At 32.7% G+C, this 13,737-nt stretch overlaps 3 protein-coding genes across 3 annotated transcripts; 1 reads left to right on the top strand and 2 right to left on the bottom strand.

Moving 5' to 3' along the window:
• Positions 1-1,743: 1,743 nt before the first annotated feature.
• On the bottom strand, positions 1,744-3,870 carry TRIADDRAFT_61262 (uncharacterized protein; the record flags this gene model as incomplete). The annotated part of the gene is made up of 1 exon (XM_002117175.1): positions 1,744-3,870. One exon carries the CDS (start codon positions 3,868-3,870, stop codon positions 1,744-1,746), a length of 2,127 nt encoding a protein of 708 aa, XP_002117211.1.
• A 2,289-nt stretch (positions 3,871-6,159) lies between these two features.
• TRIADDRAFT_61261 (uncharacterized protein) lies at positions 6,160-8,223 on the bottom strand (the record flags this gene model as incomplete). Its single annotated transcript, XM_002117174.1, has 1 exon — positions 6,160-8,223. One exon carries the CDS (start codon positions 8,221-8,223, stop codon positions 6,160-6,162), a length of 2,064 nt encoding a protein of 687 aa, XP_002117210.1.
• Positions 8,224-9,087: 864 nt separating this feature from the next.
• Positions 9,088-10,247, top strand: TRIADDRAFT_32160 (uncharacterized protein; the record flags this gene model as incomplete). Its single annotated transcript, XM_002117227.1, has 2 exons — positions 9,088-9,535; positions 10,003-10,247. 2 exons carry the CDS (start codon positions 9,088-9,090, stop codon positions 10,245-10,247), a joined length of 693 nt encoding a protein of 230 aa, XP_002117263.1.
• Positions 10,248-13,737: the final 3,490 nt, after the last annotated feature.

Genomic DNA, 13,737 nt, shown 5'->3' with positions numbered 1-13,737 from the left:
TTCAAAATGGGAGGTGATAAGATATCCATGAATTCGATTCTGTAAAGTCGTAAAAGACCAAATACATAGCTTCTATATACGTATTAAGTTAATTGTTTACTTTTAAACTTCTGATTTGTTGAGCCAAGCAGCATTCATCTAAAGTTGAATAAGACTGTCGAAATGTTCTTGTCCTTACGTACGAATTTGAAAAGACGTGAATGTAGTGTCTCCATCAGCGAAGCAACAAGGCATTAAGCTAATATTTTATCAAAGTTGATCTAGGTTAATCAAAAAGAATGAAGGATAGCTTGTATATTCTGAGTATAGATAGACATCGACATACGTTAAGCCTTGAACTTACTAAAGTCTATTTCTCACATTTATCAGAGCTTTACCTTTTGCCATGATAGCTCAACATTCATAAACATCAGTATGTACTGTACTAGTGTTCATATGCAATAAGTACACTTGTACAAAATTATAAGTATAAGCTACTGATGGAATAGTAATTTCATCAAATTATGTTCTTAATCTCATAATTATATAATTATTTTAAATCACTAAGCAGAGTTACTATATGCTATAAAAGCATTTTTGCTAACTTCAGGAGTCCTTGTAATTGATATAATTGTGATGCTTTGATATCCACTACCTTAAAATTTGCTACTATGCTTTTTCTTAATGATGCACATTATAACGTTAATCGTTAAAATCTTGCTATTAATCAATTCATCAAGCAGCGCTCATTTTTCTTAAATTAATCAAATTGTCTCTTATTACTTGATTATTGCCCCGCCTTAAGTTATCCATTAACATATTTTGCCGTATATGGATTGCATAAAGGGTTTCCCGTTTGAGGTGCTCAGAAATGAATTTACTATATAACCAATGCTAAATTACAACGAGTACTGTATTAATAATTAAAATTGTACAGGGATACAAACATTCGAAGACTAACTTAGCTATACACTCATTCATATTTCTATCTAAATGACTATAGATGGTATATCCTACAACTAACAACTGATGCCATCAAACTTACAGGATAGAATACTTTTGACGTGATTTTGTTTACAATGGATCAATTATTGAGATATCCTGTCTACACTCGAATAGTCGCCCATAATCATCAATATTATAGCAAATTGTAGCTTGAGGAATCGAAGTTAACCCAGGGAATTTATAAATGTCTCCTGTAAGTGACAATTATCACGTATATATATTAGCAGGTACAGTATTTGTTTTAATTTGAGGTCGGGATACGCAACACTCCGACCCACAACATATCTAACTAAATTGAGTTTAATAGTATGGATAATTTCGCGTATGAAACGTTTAAAAACCAGTTACCTATAGCTACTGTAATTATCCATATTAGTAGCCAAAAAAATTTTTGATCATTTAATGGAAATAATGAACATTATCAAATTAAACCTATGGTGCCATACATAGTCGATACAGTTTTTACGCAATAAATTAATTTACAGTTTAGCTCAGATTCAATCATGACTATAATTTTAATCGAATTATTATTTTTATTCTAGTCAAGCCATCATCATCATATTTGTACTCTATTAATTACCAATCAAGAAGCTTAATTTCATGTTCGCTATGATACATTACTAAGATACCTATATATTGCTGACTCGATTCTTTAGAAGTAAATTAGTTTTAAGCCTAGCTTGTACAATGACAATATTAATACTAATTCACTCAATAACATTCTTAACCAAAAGTACTTACGAGAAAACATCTCGACTCTTAAGGTCTTGGACATGATTGGTAATTTTCTAGTAAGTATCTACACTTATTATCACTTTCTTTAACATATTGGATTGGTTTCTTTGATAGACTATCTTCAATTAGCCTATTCGCTCCTGCTTGTAATAATAAATTTACCCACATTGGATTGTCGAACTGTGTTGCAATATGTAACAAAGTTGCTCGACCACCAAAACTACTATCAAGAGTGTTAATGTTAAAATATTTTATCTGCAGGGACAATAAATTCTCTAATAGCGTGTAACTGATTTTTTCCAGTCTTTTCTGTAGTTGATGATCCGCAAAGATTGAACGTTTCCAATCATACAACATAATGTATAACATTATTCCAATTATAAAGGTATTACAGGCAGCCCATGCATCGATAGTTCGCGATTGCTCCAGGAATATATATATAGGTAAATCTACAATTGCTTTTACAAATTTATAAGGTAGCAATGTTTTAGCAATTGCATTAGTATCCAAATCTGGGTTTCTTAGCTGTAATAGAAATTGATGAAACTGTTCGTATCTGATATTACTTGTAACAGTCATATTGCTAGGTAAAATTGCCAACACATTTGATGAAAACCACCATAAAGAATGAAGCCCCGAATATCCTTCAGCAAGCTTAGATAACGAAACGCGCTTCAGAATTAATAGTCGAAAACAATCATGATGTCCACTGCGTAGAGCCTTCCAAAGCAATGTTTCACCATGATTGACAATAACTTTCTTTCTTATACTTGTAATTTGTTGAAATAAACGTTGTACATCAGTGATTGAAGTTATATATAACCGTAGAAAAGTAAATAAGTCTAAAATTAATAAATTAATTAGTTGATTGCTTCCAGAGGAAATAGCTCCGTCAAAAGCAGCGTAAAATACATCTTCATCAACGAGATCAATTAAGATCAATCTAAGTACATCTTTAAATCTGTCGGAAGTAAAAACTTTCTCATCAGCAAATATTCCAAATACCACAGCTTTATAGCATTTATTGTCATGTTCTCGTATAATTTTTAACATATCATATGGAATACTACTTGATACTGTTTTAATAGATTCGGCTAAGCGACGACCAACAATGATGTCTGTCCTTGAGTTGTAAATGTACCGAACAATATCTTTTCGATTTAGCAATATGCAATACACTATAGGCGTCATATTATAATGATCCATGTCATTAAGATCAGAATTTCTACTATAGTCGAAAAATCTACTGAATTCATCGATATTTTGATAGATTGCAGCTTGATGAATTGATGGTAAATCCAAGGAATTTAAAAATGCCTCCAATAAGGCAGCATTATCATTTATGCATATTAATACTTTACAAATCATTTCTTGTAGATCTGAAAAATGTAGTGAAAAAGTCACATAATCACCCGATGCATTTTCTTCTGCGAAACTAGCATCATTCGATGGCAATATATAGTATGGATTTGGCGATTGATAACGAATTCCTAATTCTATAATTTTTTGAATCATTCTTTCATTATTTTCAAGTGTAGCAAAGTATAATGGACACAAGAAATAATCTTCATAGTTATCAAAATGAATACGACCAAGAGTAAAATAGAGGCCACAAATATTAGCCCCTTGATGGCATAATGTAGCTGCCCAAACTTCGTAACCATGTTTTGCTGCAGTACACAAATAGCGGCGTAAACGATCTTGTCGATCTAGATTAGCACGTATGCATGATGAGTTTTGTTGTGTTTTCTCTTGCTTTAAGTAATGGCCATATGAATATTCTTTCTCAACTAGAAAAGAGCTTCTCCAAACACATTTGGGCGTATCTTCACTACTCCGTTTCTGTTCCATACCCAACTTTTTACGTTCTGAAACTTTATCGATTATACACCGATATAATCCTAAATAGGCTCTCTTATAAAAATCTCGATAACTTTCTTGGCTTATCAAGACTGGATTTGTACTTAATTCAGAATAGATCGCATCTTTCCACGCAAGTTGATTTCGAGCAAATATCCAATGATTGAACTGAGAGGATACCAAGCAAAGCTTAGCTAGGTCAGTTCCGTATAAGAAATTAAAGATATCATAGATTATTTTATCCGGTAAGCTAAAAAATGGAAAATAACAAGGATCATATACATTCACCATTTTTATTGATTTTTATGAACGGCCTTCAAATCGATTTAAAAATGGGAAATGATAGAGCATTCAAATGGATCCAGTTTAGATTTATAAACCCGCGCGCAATCTTTATGCTTACTGTATTTAGACCACAGTATAACGTTAGAATTTGAGGACTTTGTTGTGTATTTTCGTGGTGAATAGGTTCGAACTCAAAGAAATACACATGCTTCTTCTCCTAAGTTACAAGCTAACTTTATTTCGCATTACTTCTATAGTTACCGTAAAAATTCCGCAGTCTTCATTCTAATACAGCTATAGAACCGGGCTAGTCAAACAGTACTACCTTACTAGATAATTACTATACTAACATTAAGCAAGTCTAAGATTCAGATATATGACAGATTTCACTGTCTAATATGGAGAAACAAATTCTGCTACAGATTACTAAAAAAGGAAGTCAATTAATTTACCAGTGACAATTCTATTTACAGTATCACAGCAGGATAGATTCTATCATATTAGTGGTCGCTGACTACAGTGTATATGTTACGTATATACTTTTTAAAGCTTCTTACGAACAACGTTAGAAGATTGGAAAAAAGGCTAATTTTCGCAATAATAATAATTCAAGATTTGATTCTAGAGAGGACTCGTATCTGTACCTTGCTGTCGTTTTTAGCAGCTCTTATGCTGTTATAGTAGATGCAACATAAACTTATCGAAATTTATATTGAATATGAAAAACAGTGTGATATATGCATAGTATCTGCCGATACCAACTGTAATACTAGACTGTCTCCGCTTAATGTAGCACTTATTAACTCTATAATTAAGTCGATGCAATCATTTTGATGACTATACTGTAACACCTATAACTGCTAATTATGATGTAAAATTATGCCTGCAAGTAAGTTAGTTCATTCTACATTTCATTAGGATATCTTCCCGAGATAAATAACTTTTCGATCAAATAAGGGGTGATAATGATAAGAAACGATATAATAATTAAGTAAGACATGTATTAAATTTCTACATCATTATAAGTAGTAATAAAAACTATAACTTCGATCATGTACCTAGGAGAAAAAAATTTGTTTTGATTGTACCGTACTCGGTACTCCTTTAGCTCAGTGGCGATTAAGCCTCCACGATGATGTACCACTAAAAGTTTGATACTAAAAGTTTGATGCTATTAAACTAAGATTGCTGCTTAACTATAAGTTATAATTATATACGAGTATACAGCATATAATTATCGACGCAATAACTCATCTATAGTTAATCTTAAGCTTCGATCGAATCTTGACTATGCTCGTGATCAAACTATTATTATTTCTATTCTTATAAAATCATGACAATTATCTCTATCTGTTGTTGGTCAGTAGTGGAAATTTATATTAGCTTTGAGCTCATTGCTAAGATAGCCGTATTCATCATTGCTATTCCTTCGGTAATACCTTAGTTTCAAGACTAGGTCAGATCCAGATTATAAACTATGTTAATTTGATTCGTACTTATTCTCCAATAAGTTTTTAAGTGAAATTTCAATAACAGCAGTGATCAGTTATAGCCTTAAATAATTCCGATTTATTAGTATTTCGGTACTGTAAGACAAAGACATAATCGATAGCTTTTAAGCAAGTATCGGTACTCTTTGACCCTTCATTAACATTATGGACCAGTTCCTGTAAAAGGCAATCGTCAATTTGTCTATTTGAACCTTCTTGTGATAATAACAGTAAAGTAGCTGGATTTCCACGCTGAACTGCACTATTTTAATACAGTTTGTCTGTTACTATCAAAGTATTGATGCTAAATGTGCCAACAAGTATGCATCAATTAGGCTATGACTAGATTATTTTGTGCCTTACGAGTGCTTTTTATTCTCGTATCAACAGCAATAAATATAAGCTATTCAACATATTTTCACGATCTCTATATGGTAATTATTATAAAGTACAGGAACAAAATATTTAAAGACTTCTCGAAATTTGAAATGAATATACAAAAGAGTGCGATTTACGTGTATTAACGATATTGTCTGTAAGTATTGAACAGCTTCTACAGTGCTATTACTCACTTTATATTCAATCAGACGCAATCATTTTTATAACGAATACCGCAATGTAGCTCCTGAATATGATATTGATTTACAAGTGTAGTAAGTTAATTAATCCTACATTTCAATATAGTATTTATCTGAGATAAATAATAATTTTTGATCCAGCAAGGTTGGTACCTTAACAGTAATTAATATTGAATACATCATGTTTTAGCATCAGCAGGAATAGTAAGAACGATTAAGTTACAAATTTAATCATACACAGGTGGGGAATATTTTGGTTTCGATGGTAATGAGCACGAATGATAATTTTGTAGTAAGTATTTACATTCTTTAGCAGATTTACGGACGCAATTGATTGGCTTTTCTAGGAAGCGATCTTCAATTTGCCTATCTGCACCAGCCTGTAAGAATAATTGTACCCAAGCAGGATTTCCAAGTCTAGATGCAACATGCAAAGCAGTTTCTTTACGCAGACCATAACTTCTATCACGAGCATTGATATCATATTTCTTATTGAGAGACATTAAATTCTGTAATAGTGTGCAACTAATTTCGTCCACCCTTTTCTGTAGCCGATTATCAATGAACATTGGCTGGTACCAATCACTGTGCATAGTGCGACACATTATTTCGGTTATTATGCGATTGATAGTTTCTTTCATGGTCTGATACGTAGGTAGATCTGCAATTGCTTTTGCAAACGTATAAAATTGTAATGTTTTAACAACAGCATTTGTGTCGAAATCTTGGCCACTTAATTGTAGTAGAAACTGATGAAACTGTTTGTATTTAGTATTACTAGCAATAGCAAAATGGCTGGGTAACTCAATACCTATACCTAGATATAACATTTCTCGTACGCAATGCATATTTGGTTGAACACCCTGTACAACTAATTCTCGAATGCAATTGCCTTGTCCAAATTGTGCGGCATCTAAGACTAACTCTTTACCATGCTCAGTAATGACCTTCTTTCTTGCAAATGTAATTTGTTGTAATAAGCCTTGAACATCATCGCTTGAATTCGCGTATAACTGTAATAGTGTTGGCAAATCTGATATTAATTGATGAATAAGACGACCATTTCGAGAGGAAATTGCACTCTGACAAGCTGCATAAAACGTCTCTTGATTAGTTAAATCAGCTAAAATGAATTGCAATACTTCTCTATTACTAGAGTTAGTAAAAAATCTTTCATCTCCAAATGCTTCAAATATAACAGCTTCATAACACTCATAGTCATGTTGTCGTATAATTTGTAGCACTTTATATTCAATACCTCCTAATGCGGCGCTGATAGAATCGGCTAAAGGGTAACCAATTAAGATATCCATTTGCGACCTGTAAATGTAGCGCACAATATGTTCGCGACTAATTAGTATGGAGTACATTAAAGGAGTCATATTGTAATTGTCCATCATGTCAAGATCGGCATGTTCCTCCTTTATAAGTCGATTTAATTCGTCGATATTACCATAGATTGCAGCCTGATGAATTGGAGGTAATTTCAAGGAATTTAAAAACGGCTGTAATAAGTGAGGATCATGACGAATACATATCAATACTTTGCAAATGATTGCTTGTATGGTTGAGTAAATGGATGATACTTTGGAGCTAGTGGCATCATCAACATGCAATATATATTGCGGATTTTGAGGTTGATAAACAATTCCTAATTCAATAATTTTTTTAACCATGGCAACATTATTTTCACGTGTAGCAAAATACAATGGACAAATAAATAAGTCTTCAAGTAGATCTAAAGCTTCAGGCATAAAAGTGATTCCACATAATTTAGCTCCTTGTTGGCATAATTTATCGGCCCAAACTTCATAACTATGTTTAGCCGCAGTACATAAATAAAAGCATAAATGAGCTTGTTGATTGGAATCTTCCGCTTTCGATCTGTTATTTCGTTGTGTACCTTGTTCCTTTAGGTAATGTCCATATGAATATTTCTTTTCAATAATATATCTGGCACAGCAATCGGCATCCGTTTCAGCTTCACGATCCAATTTTTGCATTAATCGTTGCTTGACCATGTCGGCTACACTTCGATATAATCCTAAATAAGCTCTCTTATAGAAATCTTTATAGTTTTCATGGCTTAGCAAGAGCGGTTTTCCACTCAACTCAGAATTGATTGCTTCTTTCCATACTAGCTGATCTTGTGCAATAAAATGATTTAATCTCGAGCAAACCCTGCAAAGTCTGGCTAAATCACATCCATGGACAAAGCCAAATATACAATAGATTAATTCGTCAGGTAAGTTAAATAATGGAAAATAAGATGAATTCAAATGAAACGCCATCTTCTTCAGCAAGAACTGATTCCTACATTAATAACTTCTTCTCGAATTCAAAATTGGAGCTAATTACTGACTAGTATATAACCACCAACGATGATCTACCTCAGCCATTAACTTTATCCTCAAAATGGATAGGATAGCCTCGGTTGATATAACAACAGCGGGATAGATTGGGTCTAGGATTGGCCTTCTATAGGCAATCGAGCGTTGTGCTTTGATTTCAGTGTAATACATAGTGGTAGAAGTAGCGTACGGGGGATACCTTCCAATCAAGTCACACCAAAGACTAACAACGCAATGAGTCCACTACAGTACATGCTACTGTACACTTAAGTACTGTACACTGTACACTTAAGTACTGTACACTGTACACTTAAGTACTGTACACTGTACACTGTACATTGTCTAGTGTACAATGGAGATACAACGGTGTGCAAAATAAGGTGTCATCTAAAATCCTCTTTTTGATTCTTTCTGAGAAATCTTCCATATCACAGTAAGTTATATGATCACTTTTTCAACCAGACTTCCTCGAAAGGGTGACAACTCGATTTGCACATGCCAATTTGAAAGACAATCCACGTTTGGTAATCAAATACAGCGTTGTGTATGGGAAGCGACATGAAAACGATACACTCGACTGAATTGTAGCAACCTGCTCCAATGCAGAATTGACCTGGAAGAGAAAGGAGCAATGGATTCCACCAAGGATGCAGCGATTCAATCTAAATAGTGGCTCAATACTTTATTACTAGCCAATTGAATTATTGACTAAGCCATAGCTATATATATAATTGATCACAGTGTGAGTCGATGGGCGATAAAGGCGAGAAGAGAATCAAATTGAACGAAAATGTTCAACAGGAAATGTCCATCCAAGCTGGACACGATGATGCAAAAAACAACAACGACATCGCCACGCAATTCGTAAAATATCAAATGGAATTAGATCGTAAAAATGATAAACATGAACGTTTAGTTAAAAGTAGCCGCGATATTACTATTGCTAGTAAAAGATGTATATTCTTATTACATCGAGCTCTTAACGACTCTAGTAAACAGGAAGAGGTATTACTAGAGGCTAAAAACAAACTAGATGAAATACAGATCAAGCAATGGAGTAAAATTGTCGCCAAGGTCGATAACGATGATCGATACTTGTATGCTAGGGCTTACTGGCCTGGTTTAGAAGAATTTGTCGAAGCAATGACGTATTACTATTATTTAAAAGAAAGTAAACTGATTTCATTGAGCCAATTTATTGATCTTGCTCCATTACCTGGTAAACTATTAACAGCATACGATTTTGCAGCAGGTACAGTAGTTCAGCTGAAAAGTTATCATTTTATTGAATAGTTTAGCGCTTAGTGTCTCTTCTACGGTACTTGACTAGAATGTATTACTACTTACACTTGTACAAGTGCAACTACTATTGTGCTACGATGTTAGAATACTGATTGGATTCCTGTTATTGTAGACTGTGATCTAGTGAATATATACGTATATGTTATACAGTATACAGTACAATCGAATAGGATATGCAAAAGATGTAAATTCCAATAATGATAAAGACTATCGAGGAGATACTACCGCATACTACAAATGCCAGTAGTTTATTTTTATGCTGTAATCAGGATAGTAGAGCATAATATGCTGACTATAACTGAACCAGTAATAATATAAAGCATGCGAAAATTCTGTTTACTTCTGTCATTGCTACCATCGTACGTGTATGAATCAGAACTTGCTAACCTGGTATTTTACTCCTGCTATCCATACTAGGTATCGCTGATTTATCTGGTGAATTGATGAGATTATGCATCAATGCCAGTGGAAGTGGTGGAGAAAGTCGATGCTATCGAATTTGTGTCTTTATTCGCGTCATATACAAAAGATTTGTTGGGCTCTCCAAGAAAATAAAGGGATTGACTAAGAAATGCCATCAAGTACAACAAAACTTGGCTAAAATTGAAAATACTTGCTATGAGTTAAAATTAAGAAAAGCAGAAGTACTCCCTTCTGCGTAAAAGATGGGATGTGGCACGCTTATAATAACTAACCAACTAATTATATTGCTGTATCAAATTTTTTGTCAACTTACTCGATAGCCCTATACAGCTTTGTATCATATTTTCAAGTTGAAGTAATCCAGATTAACATGTAAAATAGTTTACTTGGCCTTTGATAAATATTTTAAAATATCAATACATCATCTACCTACGTGATACACTCAGGTCCGTATAACAAAAATGTTTTACAGCTTTCAATGAAAACCAGACATCTTTGCAATTGTTTGATAATTGCTATATCACAGTATATTGGCAATAAACTATTATAAATTACATTCTGTAAACCACGATAGAATTCTTTAAACGTGAGTATGTAACAAATTACTTTAACAATTACTAACATTTGCGCTATCTACAATCGATAACGCTAAGTAGCGGATATTGGGTATACCTTCATAGAATGTCACTGTATCTTGTTTCAATAATAAACGTTATAAGATCTCACAGTTACAGTAAATTACAGCTAATATCGATTTCACATACACAAAGTACCGCATTAATTTTAATCATAACAACTAATTGGCGATATTGCTTCAATAGCATCCGTAGCAGGACCTTAGACAATACCAACAAATCTATGATAGTTTAGGGCTCTCAAAATACTGAACAAAAATACACAAAATGAAATATTGTAAATTGCTAACTGCTATCATCCATCGATCGATGAGTATTTTTAAGATAGCCGCAGGATAAAATAGTTATTATCGTGGAGATTATCGGATAGAGATATTGAGCTTTCTTCTTGCTTACTATTAGTGGTTACGTGCATTAAACTTCTTCCTCATATGTAGATGTAATATAATATAAATAAAGTAAAGTTAAGGCAGATTATTAACCACTTTAACTACCAATCACATTGCAGTGCCTATAATAAAAATTAATTACCATGAAATGTCTAAGTGAGTTATCCTTAAAAATATTATATCTTGATGTAAACATTTATAATAAATCTATTTTCTAGGCTATTGCTGAAGCTTTCAATGAGCTATTGATCAATGTTGCTATGAATTAGATTATCTGATGGCGTAGTAAATAACCGAAGAATGATCGTTTAATTCCATCGTACTTGCTAGCCATTATAATAGCATCAGCTTGTAATTAAATATGAAACTATAAGTTTCGAGAACTCCAATATACTATCTCTATGTTAAAAATTGACTTTAATTTTGTACGAGATAAACTATAATACATTTAATAATGATAGAAAGAAATTTGTAGCATAAGACAAATAGCAGAAGTTTTCGTTTGTTTTGAGGGTACTTCAAGATACTCGTAGACACTAATTTATTGACACTGAAATTTGTTGACGTACTGACATACGGTATATTGCCGGGCTCCACCCGTGTTTATGTTGCAGAAACTGCGTTAGTAGACGTCAATTTAAGTTATTTTTTTAGTTGAGGTCAAAGTACATTATAAGTTGAGTCCTTGCAAATCTATACAGTAGAACTAATAAGCGTTCTCCTGACCGATATAAATTAACTTGGTTATACGAAGTAAGAATAACAAGTTAAACTTCGCAAGTGCTATATCTAATTAAAACTTTCCTAACTTATAAAAGGTATTGCTATACTTTCATCGCATCTCATCTATTAGCTCAAAAGCTGCATCAAATTTAATCATGGCTGATAAAAATACTGCAGTAGAAGTAAAAGAGGGCGGTAAGCACTTTAGCTATGTTCTAACCACCACACGCTTAATTTTATTGCTGATTATCGTTGTGGCTGCCATTATTGGTGCTGGTATTGTTGGCAGCGTTATTGGTAGGCAGGCTCATCCTCCAAATCCTACCACTGTTCCTAGTACAACTTCAACAACAACATCATCTTCGGATCATTATCATGTTATCCTTAATCGATTACGAGCGATTCATCAGAATATGGCGGATTCTGTGGATGCAAATCAAATTCGTGACCAATTAAAGTAAGATATTAGAAATGTAATTAGCGTTGACTGTAGAGCCGTTATGATATAATCCAAATATTCTATCACTGTATTGATTAATTATATAATTATTAGCGAAAATTATACGATATAATTGAGGCGATATAGCTTTTCTCGCTCAATTGAAAGTATTCAAAGCTTAGTATGGAAGTAAGATCTAAGATCTCATAGTTTCTTGTAAAACTGTGCCTAAGCGCCTGTATATGGAACAAAAATATGAATCATACCGGTAGCTTCTATTTTCTGGCAATACTATTTGGTGTAACCAAAAATAATATTTTCGAGGTAGGCTCTCTTTGCAGTCATTTCGCTTAGTTGAAAGCTTTCATACCTTAATATAATTAAATTAATAACCGGGACCTTTAAAGTAAAAAGTAATCTAACATTAGGATTAGAGATAGTTTTTTCAAGCATTTATGGCACGACCTTCTGTTATTCGTACTATATTGAACAATGGTTTATTATACAATATACTTGTATATTAGCTTCCGTTTTCATCAGTATTTCTTAAATATTTGTGAATAGTATTATCTAGACCATATGATTTTCTTGTTCATTCATTTTACTCTATTGAAAGTATTCCTATTGTTCTTCTTAATATTGCACTAAGAATTGCCATTATTATTCTTCGTATTATAGGAAATTTTATTGTAGAGCAAACAAAAATATCAATTTTAATATTCTACTAACTTCTTTTAATAAATAAAAAACCATTTAGAAAATATAGTTTTCGCTCTTACTTTACTCAATTAAATGAGTTTAGAGCCAGATACAATTGCAGGACTTAAGACATCTCTTTCCAATATTGTAATTGAACTGTATGTGTTGTGCAAGCTCTCAGCGTCAAGATTTCTTGTAACACATTGTACCGGTAATAGCTTTTTCTATTAGTATCTTACGTTAGTGGATGCCATAAAATCTAGACAATTTGCATGTATTCCATTCTGTGAAGAATATTCTTGGCTTTTAGATGTCTGTAAAACATGAGAGTTTCTTTCCGTTTACTGCAATAAATTGCTTTGATTACTCTACATTATATGCAAGTAGGTTTTAGTTTAATTTTGAGCTAATATTTGTATAAAAAAGCTAATTGGCATAATACAGTAGAGTTTTAACGTTCTAGAATGATTTCTTCTAGTGTTGTAGAATATTTATCTATGATATAGTGGTATATCGGTAGCGTATATACTATCCTACATAGAGGCCACGGAAACTTAATTAAAATGAGTTATCAATAAGAATTTAACATTAAAATAACTTTAATCAGTCATTTTCTTTTTATTCTTTTTACAGTAATCGTTAAGATAGTTTATTTCAACATGATGTGACAACTTTCAAGTATAAGTGCACAAATTTTATATTGCTTAATGGCATTGAAGGATTAAATGCTTGGTGCTAATAATACTCAGTCTAGATATTGATTATTTTATAAAAATGATAGCATATTCACGCATTTTTATGCTACATGAGCTAATCTCCTTTGCAATCTGCCAAATCTTACGCA

Source organism: Trichoplax adhaerens, genomic scaffold (genome assembly GCF_000150275.1).
Source record: "Trichoplax adhaerens TRIADscaffold_22 genomic scaffold, whole genome shotgun sequence".
Taxonomy (NCBI): Eukaryota; Metazoa; Placozoa; class Uniplacotomia; order Trichoplacea; family Trichoplacidae; genus Trichoplax; species Trichoplax adhaerens.
This window is presented reverse-complemented; position numbering and strand designations above follow the sequence as displayed.